The following is a 15,142-nucleotide window of genomic DNA, read 5'->3' on the forward strand; positions in this document are numbered from 1 at the left end:
CAAGCTCCGGACGCGCAGGCTCAGCGGCCATGGCTCACGGGCCCAGCCGCTCCGCGGCATGTGGGATCCTCCCAAACCGGGGCGCGAACCCGGTTCCCCTGCATCGGCAGGCGGACGCGCAACCACTGCGCCACCAGGGAAGCCCCCTATGATCCGTTTTGAGTTTATTATTTTTTATGGTGCAATGTATCGATTGAGCAATAGTAATACAATATATTCTATTGCAATACAATGTGTGGATAGAACAATAATAATAACAAACACACATTAGTTAGCATTTTTTTTAATGTTTATTTATTTATTTGTTTATTTTCTTATTAGTCATCCATTTTATACACATCAGTGTATACATGTCAATAGTTAATGTTTGTTAATTAATTAATTAATTTGTCTTGCATATGGCATCTAATTGTTTCGGCACAATTTCTTGAAAATGTTACCCTTTCTCTACTGAATTGCTTTTATACCTTTGTTAAAAATTAATTGAATATATATGTCTGGGTCTATTTCTGACTCACTGTTCTAGTCCATTGATCTATTTGTGTGTTCTTTTACTAATACCACACTATCTTGATTACTGCAGCATAATAATTCATAAGATCAGTTAGTGGAAGTCTTCCAACTTTGTTCTTCAAAGTTGTTCTGGCTATTCTAGGTCCTTTCTGTTTCTGTGTAAACTTTAAAGTCAACTTGTCAATTTCCACATAAAGCCAGCTGAGATCTTTATAGGAATTTTATTGGCTCTATAGGTCACTAGTAGATGATTGACATCTTAACAATATTGAATCTTCCAATCCTGAACATAGTTTATCTTTCTATCTATTTAGGTCTTAATTAATTTCTTCCAATTTTTTTTAGGATAAATGTCTTGAATATCTTTTGTCACATTTTTCCCTATGAATATCATATTTTTTGATGTTATTGTAAATAGAACTTTTTGGAAGTTTATCTTTCTGATTGTTTGTTGCTTGTAGCCTGGAACTTTGCTAAACTCACTTCTTTCTGGTATCTTTTTCATAAACTCTATAGGATTTTCTACATAGATGGTCACATCATCTGTGAATTAAGACAGTCTTACTTATTTCTTTATGATCTGAAAGTACTTTCTTTCTTTCTCTTGTCTGGCTAGGATTTCCAGCATAATGCTGAATACAAGTGGCAAGAGCAGACCTACTTTCCTTTTTCCCTAACCTTAAGAGGAACATATTCAGTCTTTAATCATTAACTATGCTGTTACGTGTAAGTTTTTTGCAGATGCCCTTTTTGAGATTGAGGAAGTTCCTTTCTATTCCTAGGTTGCTAATCATTTTTCTCAAAAATAGATGTCAGAGTTTTCTAAAATGCCTTTTCTTTGTCTGTTGAGATGATTGTATGTTTTTTCTTTTTTATTCTCCTAATATAGTTAATTACACTGATTGCTTTTATTTTTAAAAAATTTCCCCCAGTTTTATTGAGATATAATTGACATATAGCATTGTATTAATTTGAGGTGTATGACATAGTGATTAGATATATGTATATATTATGAAATGATCACCACATTCATCACCTCACAGAGTTAAATTTTTTTCTTGTGATGAGAACGTTTTAAGATCTACTCTCTTAGTTAGCAACTTTCAGTTATACCATACAGTATTGTTAACTATAGTCACCATGCTGTACATTAGATCCCCAGAAGTTACTTGTCTTATAACTAGAAGTTTGTACTTTTGACCAACTTCACCCATTTCCTCCATCCCACCCACAGCCCACCCCTAGTGACCAGAATCTATCTTCAGGGAACAGTCTGGGGTAATTATATGCTTTGCTTCATTTTTTTCCTGTTTTTCTTTCTTTTTTTTTTTTTTTTTTTTTTTTTTTTTTTTGCGGTACGCGGGCCTCTCGCTGTTGTGGCCTCTCCCGCTGCAGAGCACAGGCTCCGGACGCGCAGGCTCAGCGGCCATGGCTCACGGGCCCAGCCGCTCCGCAGCACGTGGGATCTTCCCAGACCGGGGCACGAACCCGCGTCCCCTGCATCGGCAGGCGGACTCTCAACCACTGCACCACCAGGGAAGCCCTTTCCTGTTTTTCAAGGATCACTGTCCTTTCTTGCCTAATGTCCAGTGTCTTGAAAACCATTTCTTATATTTTGTCCTTTTCTCCAGTTGTTTCAGGCAGGAATGTAAATTACGTCTGTATTTCTCCATCTTGGCCAGAGTGGAAATTTGAGACATTGCTTTTTGTATTCTTTCCAGAGGTTTTAGTTATAATTAGTAAAAATAATAGGCTAAAATGGAATTAATTCATCTTAGCTGCTTTCTTTTGTTATTCTTAAAAATATAAATAATGGCATACCAGCATATTAATTAAGGGCATCTTCAAAAGTTCTACAGGAAACATTGTGTTAAATAATCATTAGAAGCATTTCCTTTCCAATCAGGGAGAATGGAGGAATACTCACTATTAGCTGGTGATTACATAATCATCATTACATCACACTATACTGGTGATTCTAGCCAGTACAATAAGATATGAAAAATAAGTAAAAATACAGTTAAGAATTGAAAAGGAAGGAACAAGTCATATTCGTGAAACATCCACAGATGATATGATTGCCTATTTTGAAAACCATAAAGATACATAGACCAAATATTAGAAATGATTATAATTTAGCAGTTGGCTAGATTTAAGATTGATATTTACAAAAAGATGGATTTACCTTGATCGGAAATAATCTTTCTGATTATTTCTGTTATGCTTTCTGCATAATATCACAAAATTATTTTATGGTGCCTAGAAAAATTATTTCATGATGCCTAGGAATAAATGTAAGAAATGATTTGTAAGTCCTTTATGTATAGTATTATAAACCTTTGTTGGAAGACATGAAAGGAGACCTAAATCAATGTCAAGATATCAGATATTCATGTGTAGGAAAACTCAATATTATTGGAATATCAGTCCTTCCCAGATTCATTTATTGATTCAATACAAGCCCAATTAAAATTCCAAAAATTTGATTTTCTGGTATTTAACAAGATGACCAAAATTTATTAGAAGAGCAGAGGGCTAATATCCAAGACATTTCCGAAGATAAAGAATAAAGTGAGGGAAATTGTTTTATCAGATATGAATGCTTATTATAAGGTTGTAATTAAAACAATATTTAGCACAGATATGGAAAAATATACCACTGGAACAGAGCAGAGACAAACCCATAAAATATATGAAAATATCTTTATATTACTTTGTTGGGCCTTCCATAACAAAATACCACAAACTGGGTGACTTAAACACAGATATATGTTGTCTCACAATTCTGGAGGTTCAAAGTCCAAGGTCAGGTTGCCTAGGGAAATATTAAGACTTCAGACAAAATGTTTTATGTATAGAAAAGCTTGTCATATTTAGAGTAATAAAAAATTAGAAACAATCTAAACATCTAGCAACAGAAGAATAGATCAGAAACTATTGTACAGTGAACTATCATATAGCCCCTCAAATTGTGTTTTCAAAGGTTGTTTAATGAAATGCAAAAGCACTGGCAGATTGCTTAGTGAAAAATAAACTCATATGCAGCATAGTATAATTTAATTTTATAATTAGAAAAACATGGAACATTATTATTAAAGGTGATTCTTATTAAATTTTTAATCTTTCCTTTTCTAAGGATACTGTCATGCAGCAGGCATGTTCTGGCACACCTGTTGATCAATCTCTATGTGACATACGAGAGTGTAACAGCACCATTAAACTTAAGAGTGAAGTCAGTGAGCATGAAACATCCGCTAAAAGTCAGAACCCACATGTGAGCACCAGTAGAGACTGTTGTTTCACCTTTACTTTGAATGAACACTCCAGGAAGTCAGACCGTAGTGAGTTTACAGCATGTGGTGAACTCAATGAGAATATCTACTCAGTTCTAAGTGCTAATGACCATTTTAGTGAATGGATGGAGAATCATTTTAAAAAGAACATTATTGTTTATGAAGAAAAAACAATAAAAGGATATGTAAATTTAGGAATGCCTCTCCGATGCCTACCTAGAGATTCCCATCTTAAAATAACATCTAGTCAAAGAAAGAGTAACCAGGAGGAAGATGATCTGATATTACGCCAATGTGAAAATCCAAACATTGAATGCATTCTTTTTCACATTGTTGCTATTGGGAAGAACATAAAGAAGATTCTCAAGATCAAAGAACTTCATGAAAAAGGAACTACGCTTTGTATCTATGCCTTGAAGGGTGAGACTATCAAAGAAGCCCTATGCAAGGATGGCCGATTTCGGTCTGATCTAGACACATTTGAATGGAAATTAATGGAAGGTCACAAGAAAATTCATGGAAAACAGTCCATGGTGGATGCAGTATCTGGAAAAGTCTTAGAATTGGACATTTTTAAAAGATCATTTGTCAGGAAAGGTACCCATAAAAAACTTAAACAGAAGGATGAAAATGCCACTGATGAAACTGGTCCCTGGGATTCGATACAGTCTAAGAGCAAAGTCCATGAACCAGAGAAAGATGGAGAGACTGAAGATGGAGAACACAACAGAGAAAAAATTCTCACACCTCAAAGTCTAGGGCATGATATTGAAGATAAGACACACCAGACAACTTCCAAAACCAAATGTCATTACAATTATAGTTGCTTCAAAAATCTTAAGGGGGAAAACCCAAATATTAGGCAAAGGCCCCATCTGGGTATGCAATGTGCTATTAATTGGGATCTCCAGAGGGAGGCAGCTAATCTCTGGGTAAAGAATTTACAGGTGTTGAGCAAAGCTATGATGCATCGATATCCACATTTTAATGTGGCACTTCAGATATTTGAGTATTTGGGGGAAGAACAGAAGAGAATGCAACTGCCGATGTTTAAACAATTCGAGGTCTATAAAAAGCACTTTGGAAAAGTGACTGAAAATTCTACTTCAGTTGCAATCTGTGAACGTCTTGTTCATCTTAGTAAGTCAGTTGGGTTCATGAAATGGGACAATAATGGAAACAAAGGCAATGCTACTTGCTTTGTCATCAACAATGGTTTTATTTTTACCTGTCGACATGTCTTGCATCTCATGGTGGGAGAAGGTACACATCCAGATTTGTGGCCGTGTATAATAAGCAAATGTGCAAAGGTCACTTTCACTTATAAAGAGTTCTACCCTGTTGATGCTGATTGGTTTTCCATGGAGCCTTGTTATATGGTGTCTGATGAAACTCTAGATTATGCCATTTTAAAACTAAGAGAAAATGGAAATGGATTTCCTCCAGGCCTATGTGGACAAGTTTCCCCTCAACCATCTAGTGGTTTGCTTTATTTAATTGGTCACCCAGAAGGCCAGATCAAGAAAATAGATGGTTGTGCTGTGGTTTCTTTAGAACAACGGTTAAAGAGGTATACAGACCATCATCAAGATGGGGTAGCAGGACCCTATGCTGACACTTATAATGCTTGCCCTATGTTTACCCAGAGAAGTTTCCAATCAGAGGTTTGGAACACTGACACACTTAGTTATGATACTTGTTTTTCTAGTGGGTCCTCTGGCTCCCCAGTGTTTAATGCATCTGGCAATTTGGTTGCTATGCACTCCTTTGGGCATTTTTATAAACGTGGAGATGAGGTTTACGCCTTTATTGAATTTGGCTATTCTATGGATTCAATTCTTTGTGATATTAAACAGAATAATGAGCACTTATACAAATTATTAACAGAATAGAAAAATGAGAACCACCATGAAGAGAAAGATAAGAAACAAGAGTCGTTACTTCAAGATCATCAGATTGAACCCATGGAATAGTAGGGAAAGGATGCTGCTTTTAAAAAAAATATGCCAATAATTTTAAGTATTTGGGGCTGTTTCTTTAAAGTATAATGAATATTATTTCTCAGTTAGAAAACTTACAGCGAATCATGTGGATGTACAAAACACATATTAGAGCTCAAATGAATATTGATTTTTTTTCTCATTGGCTTTTTCTTTCAAACAACCTCAAGCCTCACTTAAAATATTTAGGTTGGGTGATAACTACTGGTGTAAGATAAGCTATAAGGATGTATTGTACAACATGGGGAATATAGCCAATATTTTGTAATAACTGTAAATGGAGTAACCTTTAAAAACTGTATAACAATTTTTAAAAATATAAAAAATTTTTTAAAAACTTAGGTCACTTACTCAAATAGTTTGGTGTTTGCCATTCTAAATGCCTAGGATGGTATATCCATTCCATCTTTATAACTGGTGAAGTGATTATTAGTCTCTGTGTAACAAGATAATAGGGAAATATACCTTTAGAGTTAAGGAAAAAATATGTATTGTTCCTCTAAAACCCAAAATTCTTTGATCTTAATTTTTTCCCTTCTATGCCACTGTGACATCAGCCTCTATTGTAATTGCCAATAGAAAATCCCAGCTTTTCAGTTCTTTTCTCTAGTTCTGCCCTTCTCTGGCAGATATAAAGAGTGACTTGACTAGTCTCCATCTCCACCCTCTCATGTTCACAGTCTAGAAAGCTAACAACTAAATATGTCAGTCCACAATTTGCAACTAAGATTCTGGATATAAATCAGGTTCCTCTAAATAGATGCACTTGCATGTAATTTGGAAGACAGAAATTAAATGGAGACCATCTTTCTTCTCCATATTCTGGCAAACTAAGTCAGAAAAGTGAGTGTCTAGAGACAGTAGTGTTGGCCACATTCAGTGTCAGTGTTTAGTCATTAGCTTCATGGGTACCGGAGTAATTGTGGCAGTGTCAGCAGCCAGAATCAGCATTGCAATGTCTGGTCACTCACTTAGATGGTTTGGAGAGGCATTTGTAACAGCTTCCCAGTCCAGCTTCCTGATTCCTGGATTGCAGCTATGAAGGTGTGTTCTTGAACTCAATAATTCCAATATTGGCCTTCTGAATCCCACTGCTTTTTATCATACTAAAGATTTGCCATCACTAACCACTTCAGTTATATCTCGTTTACCTGCACTGAACTCTGACATACCCTCCATACTAACTAGCAATTGATGGAACTGTCCAAATATGTGATAGCCTTCCAGCCGTGCAAAAGCCAGAAATCTGACTCAAAAAAATTGTTGGTTCAGAAACTTTAGATTTGTAAGTTTATTAGAAACTGTCGAATTTCAAAAATAAAAGAGGTTTACTTCTCTCTCGTGTAATAGTCTGAACATACTGTCCTCTGTGGTTGTGGGAATTCCAGGTTGTCAAGGTATTAGGTTTCTTCAATCAGGTTCTATTACACCACAGTCCTCAACATGCAACATGGTCCAAGATGACTGCTAAACTTCCAGCCAACACACCTATGCCACAGCCAGGGGTAAGAGGGAAATTGCACAAGGAGAGTGCACCTCTTGCTCTTAAGAACACCATCCAGAGACTGCATATCACGTATCCTCATACCCATTGCCTACAACTTGGTCACATACCTCAGTTAGCTGAAAATCATGCTGTGAAACGTAGTGTTTATTCTGGTTGACCAGATGCCCAGCCTAAATTCTATTACTGTGGAATAAAAAAGAAAATAGATATTGGGTAAACTATAAGTCTTAACCACAGTCCCACCCATCTAGCCCCTCTAGTATCTTATATACACTTCCTTCCACATATGAAGCACACCTACCCATTCTCCAAGATAGTCCGGCATTTCTGGGTAATGTGCATTTCTCTCCATCACATCTGAATGCAGCTCCTCATGGCCTGGAGATATATCTGCCCATTCCCACTCATCCTACTAACACACCTGATATACCAGAGTGGAGTGTGGCAAGAATCCAATAACTTAAATTTTTATTCAAAAAAGAGGAAAATGGAAAATTCGGCAGTCACAATCCCATAGCAATGATCAAATCCTGTTTTTCAGGAATTGCCAGGATGCTTTGCTCCAGTAGGGAGTTCAATTTATGCTTAGTTCACGTTACAACTCTTGGTTACTGCTTATTGGAGTTGGAACAGGCTTGACCATTGTCTCTCAAAACCCCAGATTTTGTCTTTCAGGGTGTTCTTTTCTGTCCATTGTTCTCTATGGCCATTTCCTTCTCTTTGTAATGTCTGGTTTTATTAAGTTAGTATTTATGAACAGTAAAATATGTCCTTTTTGGTGTACTGGTCAGTGAATTCTGGCAAATGCGTATACTCAAGTGACTACTACCCAATAAAAAGCTAAGCAGCATTTTTTTTTTATAAAATATAAATACACTGCCATCAGCATGCCTACAAAAACTTATTGATAGTTTGAGTCAGTGTGTATCTTCTCCTGACTTCTCCTTAATTTGTTGTTAATTTTTGTTTGTGTTACATCTGGATTGTTCAAATCAGAATCCAAACAGTCTCCACATTGTATTTGGTTGTATGAGTCTCTTAAGTCAATTTTAATGTGTAAATTTCCCCTTCCTCTATATTTTCCAGACATTTATTTATTGGAGAAAGTGTGTCATATTTGTCCTATAGAATATTCTACATTCTGAACTTTGCTGTTTCATCTCTGTGATGTCACTGGATGTGTAGCTGTAGTCCCTGGATTTCCTGTAAACTGGTGGTTAGATCTAGAGGGTTGATTATATTCAGACTGGACTTTTTGCCAAAAATACTTCCTAGGTGGTGTCAAGGGATATTGGGCATTCCTGTTGCATTTACTGTGGGCCAGTATCTGATCCTCGTTTTCATTAGCATCATGAAATTTAGTATAAATTCCACTGGCATCCTATAACAGAGTATTGAATACAGAATCTCTGGAAAATGCACCACTTCAAAGAACTAAGCCAAATCGTTTTGCATCTTTTTTTATTAAGCATCTTCAAAATCCACTCCCACAAGTATTCCCTGGTTTTCTGATGATGGAGTTTAGCAAATTCTAAAAATTCTCTCTGCATAAAACTTCTTTTTCACATATTCTGCAAATCACCCTCAGATCATAGTAATTTTAAATCTGGTGTGATGGTTAATGTTATGTGTCAACCTGACTGAGCCACCAGGTGACCAGATAGTTGGTCAAATATTATTCTAGGTTTTTCTGTGAGGGTGGTTTTGCATAAGATTATCATTAAAGCAGATTGCCCTCCTTAATGTGGGTGGGCCTTGTCCAATCAGTTGAAAGCATGAATAGCACAAAAAGACTTATCCTCACCCAAGTAGGAGAGAATTCTTCCTGTATGACTGTCTTTGAACTGGGACACCAGCTTTTTCCTGCCTTTGGACTTGAACTGAAACATTGACTCTTCCTGGGTCTCAAGCCTGCCTTGTTCTCAGAACTTCAGATGCTGACCAGAACTCACCATGGACTCTCCTGGGTCTCTAGTTTGCTGACTCACCCTGCAGATGTTGGGGCTTTCCATCCTCAATTCTATGAGCCAGTAACCTGTAATAAATGTGTACATACAAACATACATAATCGCATTAGCCAATTACCTGTAATAAATAAATAAATAGATGGATGTACATATCCTATTTGTTCTGTTTTTCTGGAAAACTCTGACTAATACATATGGTAACAGGATCACTACAGTGAGGCATGGAACATGAGAGAAATTTGTTGTCTTTCTCCTACCAGAAGACAAAGGAGAAGCGGCAGAGAGAATGTGTCATTCAAGTTTAGGGGTTGATATTTTCCATGTCTTAGAAACCTCCCAAATACCATAACTCCAATTCTAGGAAACTTACCCTTTGTAAATGAATGTTCTAAATTTCACATATGAGACAGAAGAGGTTTTGAATTCAATTGCCATTGGAATTTAGCAACATAAAAGGTCAATCTCAGAATTCTCCTTCTGGTAATGGTGGAATGGGAATTTCAAACCAACCTCCCACCCTACACACACACACACATACACACACACACACACACACACACACACACACACACACACACACTGAATAACCTGAAAATATAAACAAAAATTAGGAAACATCTGTGTGAAGGTATCAAAGCATTATTACCAAAGCAGTCAGGAAGTACAGGACCAATATCCAAGTGAGGAGGGAAGCCCAAATAGTGAGCTCTAGTTAGTGCTACGTTTACCTTAGAGGAACTTGCCAATTCTGGAGGAGATGGCTGAGAGTCTGACTAGCTGACCAGACATTTGAAAAGAATAATGAAGCTAGGGCAGTGGGGGCAAAAGTTAGAGTTTAAGGCCTATCAAGTGGTAGGGGGTCCAGTAAACACCACAGGATTTTGAATGGGAACAAATCGTTGCCCATCAGGTACAAGAATGTCTCCCAAATATCCTGGCCTTCACAGGGACACAGTCAGTTGGAAAACACTCTCAATCCCAGCTAAGTTTAGGTTGATCTAACCTAGGTTAGGCTAGTGAGCCCCACCCAGCCACCTCCCAGAATGAATGGTAAAGTTTCTTTGGAGGAAGGTTATATCATCCTGAGCCTCAAATTTTTCTACAAGACAAAATTTGCTACAGAAAAATGAAAATAAATCTTAGACTTGAAAGTTAAAGAACTTTTTTGGGCAAAGTGTATCAAGAAAATTGGCAGAGATGTAGACTTAATGAGAAAAATGTGATAATCTTCTTCTATCCAATGCTAATATATGAGATATACACTATATTATAATTATTTACTGGATTATAATTATTTATAATCCACAAGCCCAAAGCACTTATTCAAGAGACAAGCCTTCTTTCTCAACTACTACCCGAATAATAGGGAATTAGGTTCTTCTCTCAACATTTGACTCATTCTTTCTCTACCAATGTGGATTGACATTTCCTGTTTTAGTATTTACTGGAACTGAAAAGAAAAATTTCACAACAAAAAGTAAGCTATAACTTTAACAAAAGGGATACTTTTAGACATTTGCATAAAGCTATGGGCCCTCTTGTCAAACCCTGGGAGCCCAGTACTCCTCCTGCTATACCCACACTCAAAGATTTTGAATCACTTAATCCTGATGCTGCAACTAAATTTCCACTGAAGATTATTCATGGAAGCTCCAAATTAAATGAATCAGATCTTCAAAATTATTTTTTTTAATAGTACACAAATGAAGCCTACCTTTCTCAGTGTCCATCTTGAGGGCCTTGTCACATGCCACTGCTTGAGCTTGCCTGCTAATATGATCACTGCCCCATACCTATGAACCTAAGATGGGTCCAACCAGATGGGCCAAACAGAGGTTCTAAGTGGTTATAGTAACATTCTCCACCGAAATTGTAGGTATAGCTTATCATTGGAATGTACAGGAATCAGACACTTAGATCCTGGGATAGTTCTTAGATACAGGTCAATGAGAGATGAATAACAGCTATCCCATAAAGCATACTCATGGGAATTCTACCCCAACAGATAATTGTACTGGAACCATACAAATCAGCTAAAGGTGAGGCCCTAGGGTGGAGCTCCTCCAGCACTCTCTTTTCTGTCTCTCCTGCTTAATCCTTGTGGGTTTCATCCAATCTTGCAAAGGGCAGCCAAGAAGAAAAATCAGAGGGTGCCCCACATGTTGCTGGTGGGATACATGCCCATTCATCCTCATTGAGCACATTGGCTTCAGCCCTGATTGTTTGTTTTTTTGTTTGTTTATTGTAAAGGTCAGGTATACACTTAAAGTAGAACTAAAAGACAGCCACTCAACATGAAATCTGGCTAATGATTCTATCAGTCCAATCATGTGGTTCAACTATTTCCACTACTGCCAGCAAAGGAGGAGAGGGTGGGTAAAATATATTAATTGCTGGGCTTCAGGGCACAGAAAGTGTCTGCAATTGGCTTTGGCACCACAGTGTGCTTTTGCTGTTGTTGCTACTATAAAAAGGCTAGGAAGGAAAGCTAACGTTAGTGTTTTGTGGACAATTTGTGTATGGCAGTTTTAAGTTATTAGTTTTTAAAATCAGTACTTTTTTAATGGAAACAACTTGACTAAAAATCTGTCACAGAATTTTGAGACCCATTAAAACAAAGTTTAAGAAGGAAAAAAACAAACTAAAAAACTTCCTAATATGTAATATATTACGAGGGAAATATATATAACTTAAAATATATTTAAGGATCCAGCCTACTCTTTCCTTTTCAGGACTAGAAATACTTGGCAGCTCAGTTAATAAAAGCGGACTCCTTAACCCTGAGCAAAGAATCCCTCTACATTTTTACAGTAATCCAGCGTATCACTAGTGAAAGAGAAAAGGACATTTGAGAACTTCTCTACCCAAGGATGGTGAGGCAGCCCCAAGAGGCCAAGCCAACCTCAGTTCTAGCATCTTCAGACCAATAGATAGATCACAGGGGAGCAAGTGAGAGAATGTCCCATGTCTCCAACTTCACGCTCTGCTAACCACGCCAACACCCAGTGAGGGAAAAGCAGTTTCCTGAAGGCTTCAAGCTCTGCCCCAGAAACTTGAGGATTGGCAAATCCAACTCCCTGTTGTGCTGCCATTGGGTGATGGAGGTCAATCCTCCATCCTCCCAGCTTGGCCCACCCTCCCAGTTCACCTCTAGCACCATCTGCAGGCGGTGCTGGGGACTCCATCCATGGTGAGGAAGCGCCCTTGCTTCCAGCGCTTCCAGCACTTCCAGCGCTTCCAGCCAGCCTGGGACTTTCCTGGAAGGGGGCTGTGGGCGCTGATCTCATTCCCAGGAGCTGTGAGTCAGCACCTGGGAGAGGGTCATGGAAGTAGGACTGCAGGACATGGAATGGAGCAGGGTGGGGAAGAGCTGAGGTGGGGTGGTGTCCTGGAGATTAACAATGGATAGGAAGAAAATTCTAGAGGCTAAAGCCTTGGAACCAAGTTCTTCCGCTGCAAAATGGGGTTGCTAAAAATTGTCCCCACTTTGCAAAGGTGTTGTGATAATTTAAAAATTGTAAAGTGCATAGAAAGTGCTTGGCATAGAGAGCAGTTTAATGTTTGTTAATTAGCAACAGGCTTTAAAGATGGTCTAACCCACATAAATTGTAGCAGTATTTTTTTTTGATCTGTCTCCTAGAACAAAGGAAACAAAAGCAAAAATAAACAAATGGGACCTAATTAAGCTTAAAAGCTTTTCCACAGCAAAAGAAACCATGGACAAAATGAAAAGACAACCTACTGAATGGGAGAAAATATTTGCAAATGATATGACTGATAAGGGATTAACACCCAAAATATATAAACAACTCATATAACTCAATATCAAAAAAGGATCTTCTGCTGATTTAAGAATGGCAGAAGAAGAGACCTTCAAGATGGCAGAGGAGTAAGACATGGAGATCACCTTCCGCCCCACAAATACATCAGAAATACATCTACATGTAGAACAACTCCTACAGAACACCTACTGAACGCTGGGAGAAGACCTCAGACTTCCCAAAAGGCAAGAAACTCCCCACGTACCTGGGTAGGGCAAAAGAAAAAAGGAAAAACAGAGACAAAAGAATAGGGAAGGGACCTGACCATCTGGGAGGGAGCTGTGAAGGAGGAAAGGTTTCCACACACTAGGAAGCCCCTTCACTGGCGGAGACGCGGGGAGGCAGGGAGGAAGCTTCAGAGCCGCGGAGAAGAGCTCAGCAACAGGGTGCAGAGGGCAAAGTGGAGAGATTCCCGCACAGAGGACCGGTGCTGACCAGCACTCACCAGCCCGAGAGGCTTGTCTGCTCACCCGCCGGGGTGGGCGGGGCTGGGAGCTGAGGCTTAGGCTTCGGAGGTCGGATTGCAGCGAGAGGACTGGGGTTGGCGGCGTGAACACAGCCTGAAGGAGCTAGTGCACCACAGCTAGCCGGAAGGGAGTCCGGGAAAAAGTCTGGAGCTGCCGAAGAGGAAAGAGACCATTTTTTCCGGGTGCACCAGGAGAGGGGGTTCAGAGCACTGCCTAAATGAGCTCCAGAGACTGGCGCAAGCCGCGGCGATCAGCGCGGACCCCAGAGACGGGCATGAGATGCTAAGGCTGCTGCTGCCGCCACCAAGAAGCCTTTGTGCGAGCACAGGTCACTATCCACACCTCCCTTCCTGGGAGCCTGTGCAACCTGCCACTGCCAGGGTCCCGTGATTGCGGGACAACGTCCCTGGGAGAACACACGGTACGCCTTAGGCTGGTGCAATGTTCTGCCGGCCTCTGCTGCCGCAGGCTCACCCCACATTCCGTATCCCTCCCTCCCACCGGCCTGAGTGAGCCAGAGCCCCCTAATCAGCTGCTCCTTTAACCCCGTCCTGTCTGAGTGAAAAACAGACGTCCTCAGGCAACCTACATGCAGAGGCTGGGCCAAATCCAAAGCTGAACCCCGGGAGCTGTGCAAACAAATAAGAGAAAGGGAAATCTCTCCATGCAGCCTCAGGAGCAGCTGATTAAATCTCCACAGTCAACCGTGATGTACCCTGCATCTGTGGAATACCTGAATAGACAACAAACCATCCCAAAATCAAGGCAGTGGACTTTGTGTGATTTTGTCTGTATAGCCGTGCTTGTACCACTTGTCCTAGGGTTCTGTCTGTCCATTTTTTGTTTTCTGTGTTTTTTTAGTATAGTTTTTAGCACTTGTTATCATTGGTGGATTTGTTTTCTGGTTTGGTTGCTCTCTTCTTTTTCTCTTTTTTTAATTACTTTTAAATTTTTTATTTTTAATACTTTTTAAATTTTTATTTTAATAAATTTATTTTATTTTATTTTATTTTTTATTTTTTTGCGGTACGCGAGCCTCCCACCACCGTGGCCTCTCTCGTTGCGGAGCACAGGCTCTGGACGCGCAGGGCCAGCGGCCATGGCTCATAGGCACAGCTGCTCCGCAGCATGTGGGATCCTCCCGGACCGGGGCACGAACACGCGTCCCCTGCATCGGCAGGCGGACTCTCAACCACTGCGCCACCAGGGAAGCCCTTATTTTTTTCTTTCTTTCTTCCTTTTTTTTCTTTCTTTCTTCCTTTTTTTCTCTCTTTTTTTCTCCACCGAATGGCTGACAGGGTCTTGGTGCTCCAGCCAGGTGTCAGGCCTGTGCCTCTGAGGTGGGAGAGCCAAGTTCAGGACATTGGTCCACCAGAGACCTCCCGGCTCCACATAATATCAAATGGTGAAAGTTCTCCCAGACATCTCCATCTCAATGCTAAGACCCAGCTCAACTCAATGACCAGCAACCTACAGTGCTGGACACCCTATGCCAAACAACTACGAAAAGGAGACCACAAACACAGTGAGTTAAGCAAAATGAGAAGACAGAGAAATACACAGCAGATGAAGGA

General features: G+C 39.5%; 2 protein-coding genes across 2 annotated transcripts in view; both read left to right on the forward strand.

Moving 5' to 3' along the window:
• FAM111B (FAM111 trypsin like peptidase B) overlaps positions 1 to 8,393 on the forward strand; it is an 11,409-nt gene extending 3,016 nt beyond the window's left edge. The window contains exon 2 of the mRNA XM_024133102.3: positions 3,650 to 8,393. Within this exon, the coding sequence (XP_023988870.1) occupies positions 3,650 to 5,698 (2,049 nt within the window). The 3' untranslated portion in view covers positions 5,699 to 8,393. The remainder of the gene's footprint in view (positions 1 to 3,649) is intronic.
• Positions 1 to 15,142, forward strand: part of DTX4 (deltex E3 ubiquitin ligase 4) — a 76,065-nt gene that overhangs the window by 3,000 nt on the left and 57,923 nt on the right. The gene's annotated exons all lie outside the window — the stretch shown is intronic.

Source organism: Physeter macrocephalus, chromosome 16, assembly GCF_002837175.3.
Source record: "Physeter macrocephalus isolate SW-GA chromosome 16, ASM283717v5, whole genome shotgun sequence".
Taxonomy (NCBI): Eukaryota; Metazoa; Chordata; class Mammalia; order Artiodactyla; family Physeteridae; genus Physeter; species Physeter macrocephalus.